Source organism: Gopherus flavomarginatus, chromosome 2 (assembly GCF_025201925.1).
Source record: "Gopherus flavomarginatus isolate rGopFla2 chromosome 2, rGopFla2.mat.asm, whole genome shotgun sequence".
In the NCBI taxonomy this organism is placed as follows: domain Eukaryota; kingdom Metazoa; phylum Chordata; order Testudines; family Testudinidae; genus Gopherus; species Gopherus flavomarginatus.
Genome location: NC_066618.1, coordinates 195,858,823 through 195,875,939, shown reverse-complemented (window position 1 = coordinate 195,875,939; position 17,117 = coordinate 195,858,823). Strand labels below are relative to the sequence as shown.

The 17,117-nt window shown below is 38.8% G+C and overlaps 1 protein-coding gene across 10 annotated transcripts in view; it reads left to right on the top strand.

Annotated features, from left to right (window-relative positions):
* Window positions 1–10,983, top strand: part of ZNF236 (zinc finger protein 236) — a 192,479-nt gene extending 181,496 nt beyond the window's left edge. For 9 of the 10 annotated variants that reach the window (XM_050941761.1, XM_050941762.1, XM_050941767.1 and 6 more), the window contains 2 exons: window positions 8,307–8,483; window positions 8,820–10,983. In XM_050941761.1, the coding sequence (XP_050797718.1) occupies window positions 8,307–8,483; window positions 8,820–8,947 (305 nt within the window). In that variant the 3' untranslated portion in view covers window positions 8,948–10,983. The other variant, XM_050941765.1, reaches the window with a different exon arrangement.
* The last annotated feature ends 6,134 nt before the right edge of the window (window positions 10,984–17,117 follow it).

Sequence of the window (17,117 nt, the reverse complement as noted above, 5' to 3'; positions counted from 1 at the left end):
TTACTTCCTTCCTCCTCCCAATACTGAATGCTTGTTTGTCTGAGTGATTGGCTGACCAAGGACTGAGTGGACTTGTAGGCTCTACAGTTTTACATTGTTTTGTTAAGTGAAGTTATTCTTTTGTACATAATTTTACATTTCTAATTTCAACTTAGAGATTGCACTACAGTACTTAAATGAGGTGAATTGAAGTTTTTTTTACAGTGCAAATGTTTGTAATAAAAAATAAATATGAAGTGAGCACTGCACGCTTTGTATTCTGTTGTAATTGAAATCAATATATTTGAAAATGTAGAAAACATCCAAAAAATTTAAATAAATAGTATTACATTATTAACAGCACGATTGTGATTAATTTTTTAATCACTTGACAGCCCTAATAGTCATACATTAATTTTTGAAATAGCAAAGGGAATACAGAAAATAAGTGACCAACTACATTTATTTTGTATAAATGCTCTCTTCAATTTTCTTTACTGATTCAGATGCTTAGATTATAATTCCAGGATCCGGAAACAAAGATGCTTCTGTGACATCAGGCTTTCGGGTATATTCGTGAACATAATGGCCATACTGGGTCAGACCATGGTCCATGTAGCCCAGTATCCTGTCTTCCGATAGTGAATAGTGCCAGATGCTTCAGAGAGAATGGACAGAGCAATTATAGAGTGATCAATCCACTGTTGTCTGTTCCCAGTTTCTGGCAGTCAGAAGTTTAGGGACACCTGGAACATGGGTTATGTCCCTAACCATCTTGGCTCATAGCCATTGATGGCCCTGTCTTCCATGAATTTATCCAATACCTTTTTGAACTCAGTTATACTTTTGGCGTTCACAACATTCCCTGGCAATGAGTTCCACAAGCTGACTATGCATTGTGTGAATTATTTCCTTATGTTATTTCATTGAGTGTACCCTGTTGGTTCTTTTGTTATGTGAAGGGGTAAATAACATTTCCCTGTTCATTTTCTCCACACATGCATTATTTAAAGTTCTCTGTCATATTTCCCCTTAGTCATCTCTCTCCTGAGCGGAACAGTCTTAGTCTTTTTCATCTCTCCTCATATGGAAACTGTTCCATACCCCTAAACATTTTTGTTGCCCTTCTGTATAATTTTTCCGGTTCTAATGTATTGTTTTTGAGATGGGGTGACCAGAACGGCACACAGTCTTCAAGATGTAGGCATACCATGGATTTATATAGTGGCATGATATTTTCTATCATATTATGTATCCCTTTCCCTAACACTTCCTGATATTTTATTAGCTTCTTTTGTCTGCCGCTGCACATGGAGCAGATGTTCTCAGAGAAGTAGCTATGATGACTGGTGTGTGTCTTGAGTGGTAACAGCTAATTTAGACCTCATCGTTTTGTATGTATAGTAGGGATTATTTCAGTGTGCATTACTTTGCATTTGTCAAAATTGAATTTCATCTGACATTTTGTTGCCTAGTCATCCAGTTTAGTGAGATCTCTTTGCAACTCTTCACAGTGAGCTTTGGACTTAACTGTCTTGATTAATTTTGTATCATCAGCGACCTTAGCCACTTCACTTTTTACCTCCTTTTCCAAATCATTTATGAATATATTGAGCAGCACAAGTCCCAGTACAGATCCTTGATCAGGACCCTACTACTACTACTACCTTCCATTGTGAAAACTGACCCTTTATTTCTACTCTTTGCTTTCTGTCTTTTAACCAGTTACTGATCCTTGAGAGGACCTTCTCTCTTATCCCTTGACTGCTTACTTTGCTTAAGAGCCTTTGGTGAGGGATCTTGGTAAAGGCTTTCCAAAAATCAAGATATACTATACCAACTGGATCACCCTTGTTCACATGCTTGTTGATGCCCTCAAAGAATTCTGATACATTGGTGAGACATGATTTCCCTTTACAAAAGCCATGTTGACTCATCCCCAATATATTGCGTTCATGTATGTGTCTGATAATTCTGTTCTTTACTATAGTTTTCAACCAGTTTGTCTGGTACTGAAGTTAGGCTTACCAGCATTTATTTGCTAAAATTGTCTCTGGAGCCTTTTTTTGTTTGTTTAAATTGGCATTATGTGAGTAATCCTACAGTCATCTGGTATAGAGGCTGATTTAATTGATAGGTTATGTTCCACAGTGAGTTCTTCAGTATTATATCTGAGTTCCTTCAAAACTCTTGGAGGAATACCATCTGGTCCTAGTGATTTATTACCGTTTAATTTATCAGTTTGTTCCAAAATATACTCTACTGAAACCTCAGTGTGCAGCAGTTACTCAGATTTTTCATCGAAAAAGAGTGGCTCAGGGTTGGGAATCTCTCCCATTCGCTGCAATGAAGACTAAAGGAAAGAATTCACTTAGCTTCTCCACAATGGCCTCGTCTTTCTTGAGTGCTCCTTTAGTACCATGATTGTCCAGTGGCCCCACTCATTGTTGGCAGGCTTCCTGCATCTGATGTACTTTAAAAAAATTGGTGTTAGTTTTTGTGTGTTTTGCTGTTTGCTCTTCAACTTCTTTTTCAATCTGCCTAATTATTTTACACTTGACCTTCTGGACTTTATGCTCCTTTCTGTTTTCCTCTGTAGGATTTGACTTCCATTTTTTTAAAGGATGCCTTTTTGTTTCTAGCTGCATCTTTTACTCAACTGTTTAACCATGTTAGTATTATTTTGGTCCTCTTACTGTTTTTGTTTTTTATTTGGGTATACATTTAGTTTACCCTGTATTTCTGGTCTTTTTTTTCCATGCAGCTTGCAGGCATTTAACTCTTCTGACTGTTCCTTTTTATTTCCATTTAACTATCTCCCTCATTTTTTTTTATAGTTCCCCCTTTTTGAAGTTAAATTCTACTATGGTGGGTTCTTTTGTTATTCTTCCCTCCTTCTCCCTTCCGATTGTTAAATTAAATTACATTGTGGTCGCTATCACCAACTGGTTCAGCTTTATTCACCTTTTGGACCAGATCTTATGCTCCATTTAGGACTAAATCAAATATTGCCTCTCCTTTTGTGGTTTCCAGAACTAGCTGCTCCAAGAAGCAGTCATTAATGGTGTCTAGAAATTTTATTTCTGCATCCTGTTCTGTGGTGAGTAACCTAGTAAGCATAGGGTTAGTTGAAATCCCCATTATTATTGGGTTTTCTGTTTTTGTAGTCTAATTTCCTTGAGCGTTTCAGTCACTCACCATCCTGGTCAAGTGGTCGGTAGTATATTCCTACTGTTATACTCCTTATTAATTGATTTTTCAAGTTGCAGTTTTAGTTACAGTACCTAAATGAGACCATTTTACACAAACCCAATTAATAAGAACCTTGAATCGTGCTTTGTGGACTTATTCCCTCCTTCAGTCCCTTTTGAGTATGTTTCATCCTTCTTTTGAGTGACATGGACTGGAATTGTCTCAGATAAGTGAATTTTGGAAATAAATGAACTTTTTCTATTCAGTTTCACTCCATACTATACTACCTCCTTCTCCCCCATCCTTTTCCATTAACTTCTCTCACGAGAGAGTACTAGGCGACAGTGTCCATTCATGCTTCAGTTGGGACCAATAGAAAAAGTTCCTTGATGTTATCAGACAAAAAGTTTTTATTTCTGATATTTCTTGATATCCGAGAATAAAAGGGAACTTTGGGCCTCTTGTTCCATTTTAGCTTGTTGGCCTTTTTTCTAGTCTAAGTAGCTAGATTTCTAAATGGTTTCTAGCTACAATTTCACTTCGAGTTCATGAAGAAATAAAATTAAAGTAGTCTGAAATGTGATTGGTTCACCAAGTAGAAACCCATGAATACTTGGAATAGGGACATCCAGTATCAGAGGGGTAGCCGTGTTAGTCTGGATCTGTAAAAGCAGCAAAGAATCCTGTGGCACCTTATAGACTAACAGTGGTTTTGGAGCATGAGCTTTTGTAGGTGAATACCTACTTCATCAGATGCATGTAGTGGAAATTTCCAGGGGAAAGTATATATATATGCAGGCAAGCTAGAGATAATGAGGTTAGTTCAATCAGGGAGGATGAGGCCCTGTTCTAGCAGTTGAGGTTTAAAAACCAAGGGAGGAGAAACTGGTTTTGGAGTTGGCAAGCCATTCACAGTCTTTGTTTAATCCTGAGCTGATGGGTTCAAATTTGCAGATGAACTGAAGCTCAGCAGTTTCTCTTTGAAGTCTGGTCCTGAAGTTTTTTTGCTGCAGGATGGCTACCTTAAGGTCTGCTATAGTGTGGCCAGGGAGGTTGAAGTGTTCTCCTACAGGTTTTTGTATATTGCCATCCCTAATATCTGATTTATGTCCATTTATCCTTTTCCGTAGAGACTGTCCAGTTTGGCCAATGTACATAGCAGAGGGGCATTGCTGGCATATGATGGCGTATATTACATTGGTGGACGTGCAGGTGAATGAACTGGTGATGGTGTGGCTGATCTGGTTAGGTCCTGTGATGGTGTCACTGGTGTAGATATGTGGGCAGAGTTGGCGTCGAGGTTTGTTGCATGGATTGGTTCCTGAGCTAGAGTTACTATGGTGCGGTGTGCAGTTACTGGTGAGAATATGTTTCAGGTTGGCAGGTTGTCTTTGGGCAAGGACTGGCCTGCCACCCAAGGCCTGTGAAAGTGTGGGATCATTGTCCAGGATGGGTTGTAGATCCCTGATGATGTGTTGGAAGGGTTTTAGCTGGGGACTGTATGTGATGGCCAGTGGAGTCCTGTTGGTTTCTTTCTTGGGTTTGTCTTGCAGTAGGAGGCTTCTGGGTACACGTCTGGCTCTGTTGATCTGTTTCCTTATTTCCTCGTGCGGGTATTGTAGTTTTGAGAATGCTTGGTGGAGATTTTGTAGGTGTTGGTCTCTGTCTGAGGGGTTAGAGCAGATGCGGTTGTACCTCAGTGCTTGGCTGTAGACAATGGATCGTGTGATGGAAGCTGGAGGCATGAAGGTAGGCATAGCGGTCGGTAGGTTTTCAGTATAGGGTGGTGGTAATGTGACCATCACTTATTTGCACCGTGGTGTCTAGGAAGTGGACCTCCCGTGTAGATTGTTCCAGGCTGAGGTTGATGGTGGGGTGGAAGCTGTTGAAATCGTGGTGGAATTTTTCCAGAGACTCCTTCTCATGGGTCCAGATGATGAAGATATCATCAATGTAGCGTAGGTAGAGAAGGGGCGTGAGTGGATGAAAGCTGAGGAAGCGGTGTTCCAGGCTGGCCATAAAAATATTGGCATATTGTGGGGCCATGTGGGTGCCCATAGCGGTGCCACTGATTTGGAGATATATATTGTCATCAAATTTGAAATAGTTGTGTGTGAGGATAAAGGCACAGAGCTCAGCAGCCAGTTGTGCTGTGGCATCATCCGGGATACTGTTCCTGACAGCTTCTATTCCATCTGTATGTGGGATGTTTGTGTAGAGAGCCTCTACATCCATGGTGGCTAGGATGGTGCACACTGCACCGTAGTAACTCTAGCTCAGGAACCAATCCATGCAACAAACCTCGATGCCAACTCTGCCCACATATCTACACCAGTGACACCATCACAGGACCTAACCAGATCAGCCACACCATCACCGGTTCATTCACCTGCACGTCCACCAATGTAATATACGCCATCATATGCCAGCAATGCCCCTCTGCTATGTACATCGGCCAAACTGGACAGTCTCTACGGAAAAGGATAAATGGACACAAATCAGATATTAGGGATGGCAATATACAAAAACCTGTAGGAACTAGTGATCTCGGCTACCTTATTGTTTCTCTAGAATGGTCGATAGGAGCCCTACAACCAAGCACAAAAGAAATGTAGGTACACCAGCCCTAGTGGTATTCTATATGTAGCACATCAGACTCTCCATTTGAGTATCAGATGCCAAAATTAATCAATGGAAGACTAGCCATGCCTCTAACTGTCTCCCATTACCTCTAATAAGTAGTTTTTGGAACTGATTCCCCTGTCTCTAAAATAACCACAATATAAAATTACATTTGTAGCTTCAGAAAATTTTCTATTCAAGTAAGTGCCTTTTTCCACTATTCCTGAAAATAGTTCTTCCATCATTTTTTTTGAACCGTTAATATTCCTTTGGAAGAGCATGACATAAATGGGCTTTCATGGGACTTAAAAGATACCTCAGACATATGGAGTTCACATGCCAGGTGTCTTTTCATCTCATTCAGTCCAAAATGCTAAGGCCTTAAGGCCTCAGAATTGCCTCAGGCAAGATGTTAAAATCATGCACCAGCTGGTATGCTAGCCAACCGACAGAACTTATTCACAAGTCATGAGCCTAGTCTGAGGACAATTTTAAAAGTACATTTTTTCCATTCCTTTGCTTCCTTTGGTAGGAAGCTACAGCTGAGTTGGTTCCCACATAATGCCTTGTCATTCCTGCCTGTTATTCTACTATAATAATTAAAACTCTGTTTGTTCTGCCCCACACTTCTGTGATTCACTGCTCACTTCTTCTGTTAGTGATGTATGAGGAGAGAAGCTGCGCAGCAGAATATGTAATTTACCTGATAATTGTCTTTCTGTTGTGTAGCTTCTCTCCTCATTCAGCCCACTTGCATAGTCTAGTACAGGGGTTGGCAACCTTTCAGAAGTGGTGTGCCGAGTCTTCATTTATTCACTTTAATTTAAGGTTTTGTGTGCCAGTAATACTTTTTAATGTTTTTAGAGGATCTTTTTCTATCAGTCTTTCATGTTGTTTGTAAAGTAAATAAGGTTTTTAAAATGTTCAAGAAACTTCATTTTAAATTAAATTTAAAATGCACTCCCCCCTGGACTGGTGGCCAGGACCCACAGTGTGAGTGCCACTGAAAATCAGCTCACGTTCCGCCTTTGGCACGCGTGCCATAGGTTACCTACCCCTGGTCTAGTAAATGACCAGACTACAAATGGAAATCTTTCTCTAAAGGAAAAGGTAGACATGTTCTCTTAAGGTTAATTAGTGCATTATATCGGGTTGTCTTGATGCTAATAATCAGTTGCTAGAGTGTTTCTTCAGCTTTGGAAGAATTTTTCTGGTGTCTTGGTTAATTAATTCATTATATCAGGTTGTCTTGATGCTTAGATTAGATTATACCTGGTTTAGCATTTTGGCAAACTCTGGTTCCAGGTGCTTAGCCAGTGATTTAGACTTGATTGACTTTCTTTAAAACTTCAGCAGCACATATTTACTGCTTAAATATTTTTTAAAGATTTAATTTAAATGGTTTTACTAGACTATAGTAAGTTTGGGCTTTAATATATGTTTTAATTTAAAATAGGTTTATTTTTTAAAAGAAAAATTGATTTAATTTAAACAAAAATCCAATTTAAGTAAAAAAAATGATTTAACTTAAAAAATTCAATTATTAAAATTACAGATTTTATCGACTCTGGTTGGGGTAGCATTTACCCATTAGTGATTAATGAAGAGGGAAGCTGCTAACAGAAAATTACCAGATAAGAAAATTGATTTTTGTTGATTGCACTCTTCAATAAGAAAAATACTTTACATTTGTATATTTAAAAGATGCTTCATAAATGGTTAAAGAAAACAAACTATTTGATACAAACACTTAACATTAACTATAGCAGCGCTATAGCACTGTGCTATAATTGGTATATAATATAAAAAAATAAAATGTGTGTAGACCTACCATCTAAGTAATGGTGTGTTTGGGATATATAAGTTTGTTTAGAAATGAATAAGTTCTAATTGAAATTGAGTTTATTCTTGTAAATAAAAAAACAAGTCTAGCCAAATAGGGAAAAGTTTATTTGCTTTTATATTACACCTCTACCCCGATATAATGTGACCCAATATAACACGAATTCGGATATAATGCGGTAAAGCTGTGCTCCGGGGGGGGCCCTGCGCATTCCAGTGGCTCAAAGCAAGTTCAGTATAATACAGTTTCACCAATAACACAGTAAGATTTTTTTGGCTCCCGAGGACAGCGTTATATCGGGGTAGAGGTGTACTTGTATGGAGATCATTCACCTCTTGGCACAGAGGACATGAGTCACATTTAGTATTTTATTGCAAATCTAGCAGAAATGATTTTTTAATGGCACAGCTTTCAAGTCTGAGAGTAGTTCAGTTTTGTAGAAATTAATAAAATGGCCTAATTTATATTACCTTTCTGAAGTAGCGCAAAAAGTATCAAACTTGTAAGCTTTTTTATCACTTGGTATTCTAAAACATAAATTTGTCAAACTTAACAAAATCATGAATATAAAGTAGAAAAGTTAATGCTTTCTTCAAGGATTATAAATGTATTCTGTCCCATGTAGTTTTGTTACCTGAAAAGTTACTATGTACATTTTTCCGTTGTCCAGGGGAACGTCCATTTCAGTGTACACTGTGTGATAAAGCTTTTAACCAGAAGAGTGCCCTTCAGGTGCATATGAAAAAGCACACGGGAGAGAGGCCTTACAAATGTGATTACTGTGCAATGGGCTTTACACAGAAAAGCAATATGAAACTCCATATGAAACGAGCTCATGGCTATGCTGGTAGGTAACATGATACGTAGTAATGTTAAGCACACATTTTTTTGAAGCAGGGGTCAGTGACTGGCTTCAGTATCCCCTTGGCTCTGTAGTGTAGGTGGGGCCAATCTTAAACATAGAATGCAGATGATATACAGTTTTGCACAACTGGTGTTATCCAGTTCTAGTGTAATGCTCCATTCTCTTTGACTGTTTTTTTTTTCCTTTTCAAAGACATGTTCTACTTTATGAACCAAAGTAATTTGTGCATCTTCCTCATTCCTTGTTTTTGTTGTATTTGCAGTAGTCTTACATTATCTGTATTAGTCATTCCTTTCCTTCTCTGTTACGTTACAATAGGTACTATACAAGAATCTGCCAGTCAGCAAGAACAAGAAGGGGAAGATATTAATCGTGCTTTGAATTTAGAAGAGGTTGTTCAAGAATCTTCCAATGAATGGCAGAGTATAAGCAATGTTTTTCGATGACACCTTAGTTGAAAGCTTTGCTTTCAGGACTTGAATTTGTCAACATATGTTTTGAAAAAAGTAAAGCATATGGATTTTACAGTTGATGCTTCAAGCATTGAAAATATTAACAATAGAATAATATATTATAGGTTTTTTTTATTATTTACAAAAAGTACTTAAAAAGAATCATTGTTTTTGTAAGCTTGTGGGAAAATATTGAAAAAACATCAGTTAATCTGTGTTAAGTTGTCTACAAATCAATGAACTCAGGTAATACTACATGCGGTTTCATCTTCTAACCCACAGACAGTATATCTAGTTGAACAATTAACTGGAACTTCATATCAGGAAAGAGTGATTAGTAAAGAAGATGAAAAGTAACTTCATGGGAAAACCATGAAAATTGTCATTTACTTTTTTATTTTATTTTTTTAATGTATAGCAAAAATGTTTGAGGTTAGAAAGAAAAGTGTTATGATAGAGATGCATGCAGTACAGAATTAATTTTTACAATGCACAGTAAAGTGTTAAAAGTCTGTTCTCGGTTTCTTTTGGTGCTTTTGAGGAATTTTGGAAAGTGAATTGCCCTTGCATTAAATGGTATTTATGTAGCTAATCTCTTGAGAGGTGACCGGGCTATTTCCATTCCAGTTGTAGAGACAGCCATTAGTTTTTTCCATCAAAATGTCTGAGGCTTCAAACTCAGCAATAAATATTCAAAGAAAATCCAAACTAAAGAGATTAAACTGATTGAACGCCCCCATTTTTAGGTTTGCTGTAAGAATCAGCAGGCAGATACTTGAGTATTTGTGGAAAGCATAAGCCATATTCCAAAGTTGAGAGGTAACCTAAAATTGTACATTTTAATAGCAGATGGGAAGTAAGCTGCAGTACAGGTCACCTTAATTAACATAAAAGTAATCTGTACTGTAGACATTTTTAGTTCCAAATCTGTAAAAGCATCATTATTTTCTCATGCATCTATTCTGAAAGCATTTTACCATGGTGTGTGTGGGGTTTTTTGGTGTGGTTTTATTTTTAATTATTTTTTCAGTAAAACTACTTAGTTAACTTAAGGTACATCTACAGCTATGGCAGTGTGTAGAGTAGAGACACAGCATCCCCAGCTAGCAGGGGTGTAAATAGCAGTGTAGATGGTGAGGCATGGCTTAGGTGAGTAGCCTAGAGTGCCCTACACAACTCAGCCCTCAGGGTATATATCCAACATGGCTCTCTGCATATCCAAGCACGGCCTCCCATGTCTATGTTGCTAATTTCTGCAGGTAGCGTTCCACTGCCTCTCCGCTGCCAGAGCCTTTTTGTTGCTGCCTGCACACAGCAGTATGTAGCTACTCACGTTAATGACAAGTGTGGATGCCACCTGCCTTTCGCCATGGTGTGTAGCTACACGTGTAGTGCCTTTACTCTACTTGCCGCTGTAAGTGTAGACATAGCCTTAGTACTGCTCTGAAAGGTGCCACTTGTTAAGTATATTCATAACAAAGAAACACTGGAGTAAAACTTAAGTCATGTTTTATACATTCCAAAGACAGAAAGCTCTTTGCTTACTTTTACTTTGTTCCTTTGAATTTATTTATATGTTATATATATGTATGTATATATAAAAATATATGGGCCTCTATGTGGCTGATCAGTATATTTTGTAAATAGTAATCCCAATTGCAGGAAGATTTCATCAAGTTTTCAAGTTCATATGAGTACTTCTAGATCAATATTGGATTCATTGTAATGTAAAATAGAGTTGAGTTTTATTTTACCTTTTGCAAAATAATTGCCTTTTATTTGCTCTCAGATCCAAAAAACACTTTTTTCCCCTTTTGGTAAATATTATCTATACTTTGTCTGCTATAAAACCTAGTCATTTCAGATTCCTGAAGAAAGAAATCACTGTTGTTTTTGATAGGGAATCTCTTATTTCTTTTGTTAACTCTCTGCATATGTATATAAGTAATATAGCTGGTGACAAAAAAATAACATTTTTGTTATGTGGAAATATTTAAGTCAGAAATGTTAATAATATTAATTTTTTCCAACTTTGCTTTGTGTATGTTGTTTTTAAAAGACAATTTTAAATGGGTATTCTTAGTTATTTCAAGGAAAATGTGAATAACTAAAATTATGCAGCTCAATTTTAAACAGAGATGACTGAAGTTCTCCTTTCATTTCAGCAGTGCATCTCATTCCAGACAAGTTGTTTGGCCCTGCAAACCTGCCTTACACACATTGGTAACTTCTGGATAATGGCAACCTTTTGCTGGGAACCAAGAAGTTGCTAATAAGCAGAACTTTTCAATAAGGAGGTGCCATTTGAAATACATGTTCATTTTTCAGAGAACAATGCTTTAAGACTCTTGATCATATACCAATCACGTAATGAGTGGATATTTGTAAGATAGTAAATAACGAGTAAATAGAGAGACTTGCCTTTTTTTCCTGAGTTCTCAACCCATCACAATAGCGAGAGTCCTGCCAATTATGGTAAATATCCTTTTAATCCTTTTAATAAGATACAGTATATATTTTAGAATCATGCCTTGAATGTCTTCTGCCTGACACAAAGGTGTTTAATGTCCTTCCTTTAAACATAGGAGATGCTCCAGATTACTTGGATAAGTTTGAATTGGAAACTTTCAAATGCATTATATCTGCTGATGCTCTGTAGTAGTGACGAGGTTGTGACTATTACATTGGTGTCCAGGGCAAGATCAGGTTGTTCAGGAAGTTTCTTGCTAAAATAAAGAAATGTAATGTGGACCATGCCCTACCAGCATCACACTGGAGAAAGGTAACATCAGAATTAAACCCTATGTATCCTAGAAGCCCTAGTCCATCTTACTGTGGCAATTAGGCTCTCTGAGTAAAAGCATCAGACACCATTGATAGCTGAGATGTAGTTATTAGCAATAAATCAATTTAATTTTGCCTTGACTTACTATTTTTATTCTTGTATTTTAAATTTTTTTTTTTAAACTGTTATGAGCTCCATTTTATGGCCATGCCTTAATTGGCTACTGCAGCCCATTTATGATATTTTGTATTTTCTATGCCCAACCTGGAGGAGACTTGTATGAGAGACATTGTGAATCTTTTATTGGAATACACAGTAGTAACCTCCAAAGAAGAAACTCTCAAATCCTCCTTAACATAAACAAGAAAAAATCACTAGGAAAAAAAATCATCATGAATCCTGCAATTTTTGATTGTTTCCATCTTTTTAGATTGTAGATATAAGCCATCACAATGTAAATAGGTTGGCTTCTTGCAGAAAACTATCTTAAGTCAAATAGTATTCAGCAGAGGAGAGAACTCATCCGTTCCCTAGTTTATCACCCTATGTGTTGTGAGCTTCAATTCCTAATTGTGATTTAAATGCTGACTTCAACCCAAATCATACCGCCTGGATTTGTGCATGGAGGGCTGCCTCTGGCTCTTTCCACTTCCACAGAGTAGAGGGGACTGAGCTGTCTCTCCAGAACCCTGTAGTGATTCTCATTTCATCTGAGGTTTATACTGGAGAGGGTTGGAGACTGTACATACTGTGGGGCTGAGAGGGCAGGCTGTGGTTGTGAAATTTGGCAGAAAATGTGGTATAGCCCAAGCATGTATTTTCCATGGAGCCTCCTGACCATGGTGGCATGGAAGAAGTTTGTGATAGTAGATGTCAGAGCAGTCAAGTGTGTGGGAGGGGAGTCCCTCTACTTTTTCTGTGGGGGTGGACAAATCAATCCAAAATCCTAATGGCTGTGCTCAGTGATTGTGAGTTACCAGAAACCGTACTTTTTTTGTAGGAGTGGCACATGAGGCAACCCATTTTTCCCACTGTTGTCCATCATAAATTGTCTCCATGATAGCAACATCCTTTTCAATTGTTCTAGGATAGGTCATACTTTTTCCTCCATGCCTTCTTTTTTCCATCCAGTTGGAATGCAATCTAAGATGTAGCTTGTGCTTCTCCCATGGAGTAGCCTGATGACATGGGAAAACCACCAGAGTGTTTTTTAGCTGATTAAGTCCACAGTCTGCTGACCTGTGCAGTGCAGTGATGCCACGTTGGTTATACAATTGCTCCAATGAATTCCCAAAATCCTTCTCAAACAATGCTGGTGAAATGCATTCAGCTTCCTATTGTGTACTACTGCCAGATTCTGCCGAGGCATATAGTAATGTTGGAAGAACAATACCATTGTACAATCTCACTTCAAGGTGTAGTTGTATCCTGCTACTCTTCCAGGTATTTGGCAAACAAGTAATTGATCCACTGGCTTTGCCAATTCTTGCCCTCAGTTCTTTAATGAGCTGACCATTAGCAGAAATACTTTACTTCCTAGATTTAAAAAAAAAAGTCGTAAACCTTTTGTAGTCTTCTTCATCACTCACTTATCTGTCAGTGTTGACCCTATTCTCTCCTATTTGCATAGGCTTGGTCTCAAACTCCCATTTTGGTAGCTTCTACTCTTACACTCACAAAAAGTATTTTTTCAGTTCCTCAAAGCTAGTATCCAGTCTGACTTTGTCATCTGAAAAAAACTAGATCCTGCAGTCATCTCTTGTCCAGACAATGCCAGTGGCCTCAACATCAACTGTTGCTTTTCTCATCTCAAAGTCTATAGCAATGCAGAGGTGGGGATAGTGCTCAATCTTGCTTTACAGCAGTAACAATCTTAAGCCATTTTTTTGTTCTGACAGCATGCAGACTCATTCTACCAAGCTTTTATCCAATTAACATTCTGCTGGAATTCCATAGTCTTTCAGAATCTTCCAGAAGGCTTGCCCATGAACACTTATCAAACACTTTTGAAAAATCAGTGAAGTTAAAAACCATCTTCTGCCAGTATTCTAAACCTTGCTCAATAAGTCTTCTCAAGGTGAAAATCTGATCTGAACACGACCCATCAAATCAAAATCCAGCCTGCTTATCTCTGAGTACTTTGTCAACAGCCGTTTTCATCCTATTCAAAATGATAATGCAAAACTCTTTTCCAGGTACAGATTGGAGTGTCACCTATCTCCTGTTATCACAAATAAATTAACCCACCTTTTTAGGGATTTGACAGATAACACCTCTTCTCCAGTTAGGACAGGTCTACTTTTCCAAAACCATTCTGTACAACCTGGATATGTAACTCAACATCATTTCTTTTTGAGCTTTTAGCATTTTAGCATGTTTCTTACCACAGCCTGGTGTTTTACCACTCCTTAGTTGGTTTATGACCTTAGTTACTTCCTCAAAAGCAACTGCTCTTAGTGATATTAGTAACTCCACTGTTAGTGGTTCTGGGTAGTTGAGCACAGCCTAGAAATGTTCCATTCTCTGTGACTAAAATTGTATCTCTCATAGGATATTAGAAAAAGTTTTTTGGGAACCCCTCGCTAGCATGCTTTCTCAGCTTCTCTTGCTTTGTTTTCTCTCCCTTCTCTCTCATTTCTTCTGGCTGATCTTCTGACTTACTTGTCTTTGACCTCATGTTCTTGCTGTAGAATAACTCTTTTAGTTCCATCTCATTCTTGTTGAATTCTCTTCTTTAATATTTATATTCTTCTTTCTTAGATCTTCTCACTCTCACTGTAGTCCAGGCTGCATTCACACTTCATTGAAAAAACTGGCATTGTTGTTCTCTGCTTCTCGGTGGCTGGAACTCATGGATGATGCAGTGTCTGTCTTGGGCCTCGAGGAAAACTTCCTGGCATGCTTATGCACATGCTTCCTTGCCTCACGGCTAGACCCCAGCATGGGGTCCATAACACCTGGTACTGGTGGAACTGGACTGGAGCGCTGCAGTAGGAGGTGCACTCCTTGATTTGCTCAGGCCGACGTATGGCGGGGAGAGGGGGGCGAGGGGTGTCTCCAGCCTGGATATGACAGCAGACCATGTGGCGATGCTGCTTAAGGTAAAAGAATTCCACTTTCCCAGGTATGGGCAGGGAAGGAGAGGCAGGTACTGCACTTGGACACATGCTGGGCTCCCCCCAAGCAGTATAGGCAGTGCTGGTGGTCATCACTGATCGAAAATGAGCAAGGGCAGGAAGCGCATATCTTGAACCCCATTGTCTTTGTCCTAATCCAGTACCCAGGCCTGGGTGCTCAATGGGGAGGGCTGATTGGAAACCACCGAAGCAGTGTTTCCAAGCTCCTTAAATCCTAGGGAATACTGCTTCTAACAGTAAAAGCTAGAACACCTCTACCTCGACATAACGCGACCTGATATAACACGAATTCAGATATAATGTGGTAAAGCAGTGCTCCGGGGGGGCGGGGGGGGCGGGGCTGCGCAGTCCAGTGAATCAAAGCAAGTTCGGTATCATGCAGTTTCACATATAACGTGGTAAGAATTTTTGGCTCCCGAGGACGGAGTTATATCGAGGTAGGGGTGTACTACAAAAAATAAAATGCTAACTATGTACAAGAACAGTTTTTTATGCAAAGTTTGTGAAGCGCATCACAAGGGATGAGAGGACAGCAGAAGCTTTGACTTGGACCATGCAGTGGGAAGAAGGAACTGAGAGTGCAGTCAGTCCACCCCACCATTAATCACCTTGATCGATATCATGAGTTGAAACAAGGGTGCATGTGTGGCTCACCGGACACTACTACCTTTTAAAAGCTCTGGCTCGGCGTATGCGCATAACCCTCAGTGGAATACCATCACCTGAAGAAGAACTACTAGTTTTTGAGTATCATGCTGTCTGCCTTATGTGGTAGTGCCTTCTTTAGTTTTATTTTGATTCTCCCAATAACAAGATGGTTGTCACTTCCAATATCAGTACTCGTATACACCCTGGTGTTCAACAGTGATCTTCTGCAGTGCCTATTAATGGCAATGTGGTCAAGCTCTTTCTGGGTGAAGCCGTCATTTGATCTTGTCAATTGAGGGAGAATCAAAACCCCAAGGAGGTTCTTTGTCTGAAAGGGGAAATCTTCACAGCTAAGGTTAAGACAAGAATTGGGAGTTGCCATGTTAGCTTACTTTGCAACATGCTGGACTATTTCAGAGAAATGAAATTATTTGGCTTAAGTGTAGTTGGACTGAAATGAGATGAGATGGACTAGACAAGGTAAACTACCATTGGAAAGTGTGACTTTATTTTTTATTCTTGGGGAGAGGATAGCAAACAGCAGGAAGACATAGGCTTATTATTGAGTAAGGAAGCTACTAAAGCACCGAAGAAGTGGTGTAAGCTCAGACATATTGACTACTTGCTTTGTGACAGTTCAGTGTTATGTGCAATAAATTATAGTGATGAACAAGTCAAACACGATTTCTGTGAAAGATTGCAGAGTGGCCTTGGCAAGATCAATAAATATAACAGTTATTCTCATGGGAGATCTAAATGCGCACCAATTGGGGATGATAATTCTACATATGAGCATGTTATGGTCAGACATGGTATCCCACGACAGACCAACAATGGGGAAAGTTTTGTTGAACACTGCTGCCTGTAATATCTTTGTATTTTGGAAACAATATTGCCACACAAGGAAAGGGACACAAATTGCCAAAATATAATGGCCTGATTTTCAAAAGTTCTGAACACCTGCAGCTCCAGTTGACTTTAGGAGGATTTGCAGGCACTGAACACTTTTGAAAATCAGGCCATGAAGAAGCAGGAGAGCATGCCAACACTGAAATAATGAAACAGATTAAATGAAATAAATTGAGAGGAGAGACAGAGTAGTGAGTTTAAGGATCTTGATGTACAACTGTTGTGCAGTCTTTGCTTTTTTTAAGAAAACTTTTGGCAACCACTTTAGGTCAAGCAGCTTCTATAGTATTGCATTAGTTTCCCTGGATTTAGTTCTGACTTTGAGAATTGTCAGACAGATTGTCATCATTGCTGATCCCTTCACAGAGCATCATTCATCTGAAAATTATTTAGACAGCTATAAGGAGAGCAAAAGAATTTCCATCACAAGAAATGTTTGGCAGTTTCCAGATAGTGATTCTTGGAGTGTCATGGAAGTGAGCATCCTCCCTCTCTCACTGCTCTTTGTTAGTCTTGTCTCATGCATACAGATTAATCCATGGACTAGACTACATGTGGCAGTGCTTCACAGATTCCTTTTATAGGGCTGGAACCATTTTCAACAGGAGATGCAAAGGAAAGTGAAAATAGTATCCAGAGTAATTTAGTTAATCTGGCTGAGGGACTAAAACCCAGATCACTTGGA